A 1579-nucleotide genomic window follows, 5' to 3' on the forward strand; every position below is an offset into this window, starting at 1 on the left:
GTGGCCGTTGCTCAGCACGGGTGGAGCAGATGCTGACAGGCCCTTCTGTGCTGGGAGCAGTTTGGGCTGAGCCAGGGCAAGGCCAGGACTGGCCCCTGCCCCCAGGGTTCCCATGAAGCCCCTGCTGCAGAGCAGGGCTCACTGCTGGGCAGCCAGCGGGCACAGCCCCTGCTCCTCACAGCACACTCGGCCAGCACTCAGCACAGCTCCAGCCACGGCTCTGAAGGGAGCTCTCCCAGGAACGGCAGAGGGGGGGACATGGGGCACCGGGGGCGCATCTAGGAGAAATGCCTTTCACTTGGCTTTACAGAAGTATTGCCTGACTTGTCACTGGTTTTGCTCCATAAAGAGGACCCTATGGTTGGAGGCAGCAGATGTCCAACAGCAGCTCCATCACCCAGTTCCTCCTCCTGGCATTTGCAGACACGCGGGAGCTGCAGCTCTTGCACTTCTGGCTCTTCCTGGGCATCTACCTGGCTGCCGCCCTGGCCAACGGCCTCATCATCACCGCCGTAGTGTGCGACCGCCACCTGCACACCCCCATGTACTTCTTCCTCCTCAACCTCTCCCTCCTCGACCTGGGCTCCATATCCACTATTGTCCCCAAAGCCATGGCCAACTCCCTCTGGGACACCAGGGACATCTCCTATGCGGGATGTGCTGCCCAAGCCTTTCTCTTTTTATTTTTCCTTTCAGCAGAGTATTTTCTCCTCACTGTCATGGCCTATGACCGTTTTGTGGCCATCTGCCAGCCCCTGCACTACGGGACCCTGCTGGGCAGCAGAGCTTGTGTCCACGTGGCAGCAGCTGCCTGGGCCAGTGGGTTTCTCTATGCTGCACTGCACACGGCCAATACACTGTCACTGCCGCTCTGCCACGGCAATGCCCTGGGACAGTTCTTCTGTGAAATCCCACAGACCCTCAAGCTCTCCTGCTCACACACCTACCTCAGGGAAGTGGGGCTAATTGTGGCTGGTGCTTGTCTAGGTGTTGGCTGTTTCATTTTCATTGTTCTGTCCTACGTGCAGATCTTCAGGGCTGTGCTGAGGATCCCCTCTGAGCAGGGACGGCACAAAGCCTTTTCCACGTGCCTCCCTCACCTGGCCGTGGTCTCCCTCTTTCTCAGCACTGCCATGGTTGCCTACCTGAAACCCCCCTCCATCTCCTCCCAATCACTGGACTTTGCGGTCTCAGTCCTGTACTTGTTGGTGCCTCCAGCAGTGAACCCCGCCATCTACAGCATGAGGAACCAGGAGCTCAAGGGCGCACTGAAGAAGCTGATGCAGTCAGGTGTCTCTCAGCGGCAATGAACTGACTGTGGCTCTTTACAAAATATTTTCAAGTCACGTATAGAACATCCTGTGTGTTTAACATTCCGTCTATGACAATCATGTTTTTATTTCAATGTATTTCTTAACTCCACTTCCTCAAAAGCATGAACCCAGCCTCCCTGACCCAGAGGCCTTTGTACGTGTGCCTGGGAGGATGGTACATATGGACTCCTGTGTCATATCTCATTAATAAAAGGGTGGGTTTTTTCAATGCCTATACCTGGAGGTTGGTCTCTTCTTCCAAAGCT

General features: G+C 55.8%; 1 protein-coding gene across 1 annotated transcript; it reads left to right on the plus strand.

Moving 5' to 3' along the window:
• The first annotated feature begins 371 nt into the window (after positions 1 to 371).
• On the plus strand, positions 372 to 1310 carry LOC121080193 (olfactory receptor 14C36-like). Its single transcript, XM_040578056.1, has one exon. It carries the CDS (start codon positions 375 to 377, stop codon positions 1308 to 1310), a length of 936 nt encoding a protein of 311 aa, XP_040433990.1. The 5' UTR covers positions 372 to 374.
• Positions 1311 to 1579: the final 269 nt, after the last annotated feature.

This window comes from Falco naumanni, chromosome 22, assembly GCF_017639655.2.
Source record: "Falco naumanni isolate bFalNau1 chromosome 22, bFalNau1.pat, whole genome shotgun sequence".
NCBI lineage: Eukaryota > Metazoa > Chordata > Aves > Falconiformes > Falconidae > Falco > Falco naumanni.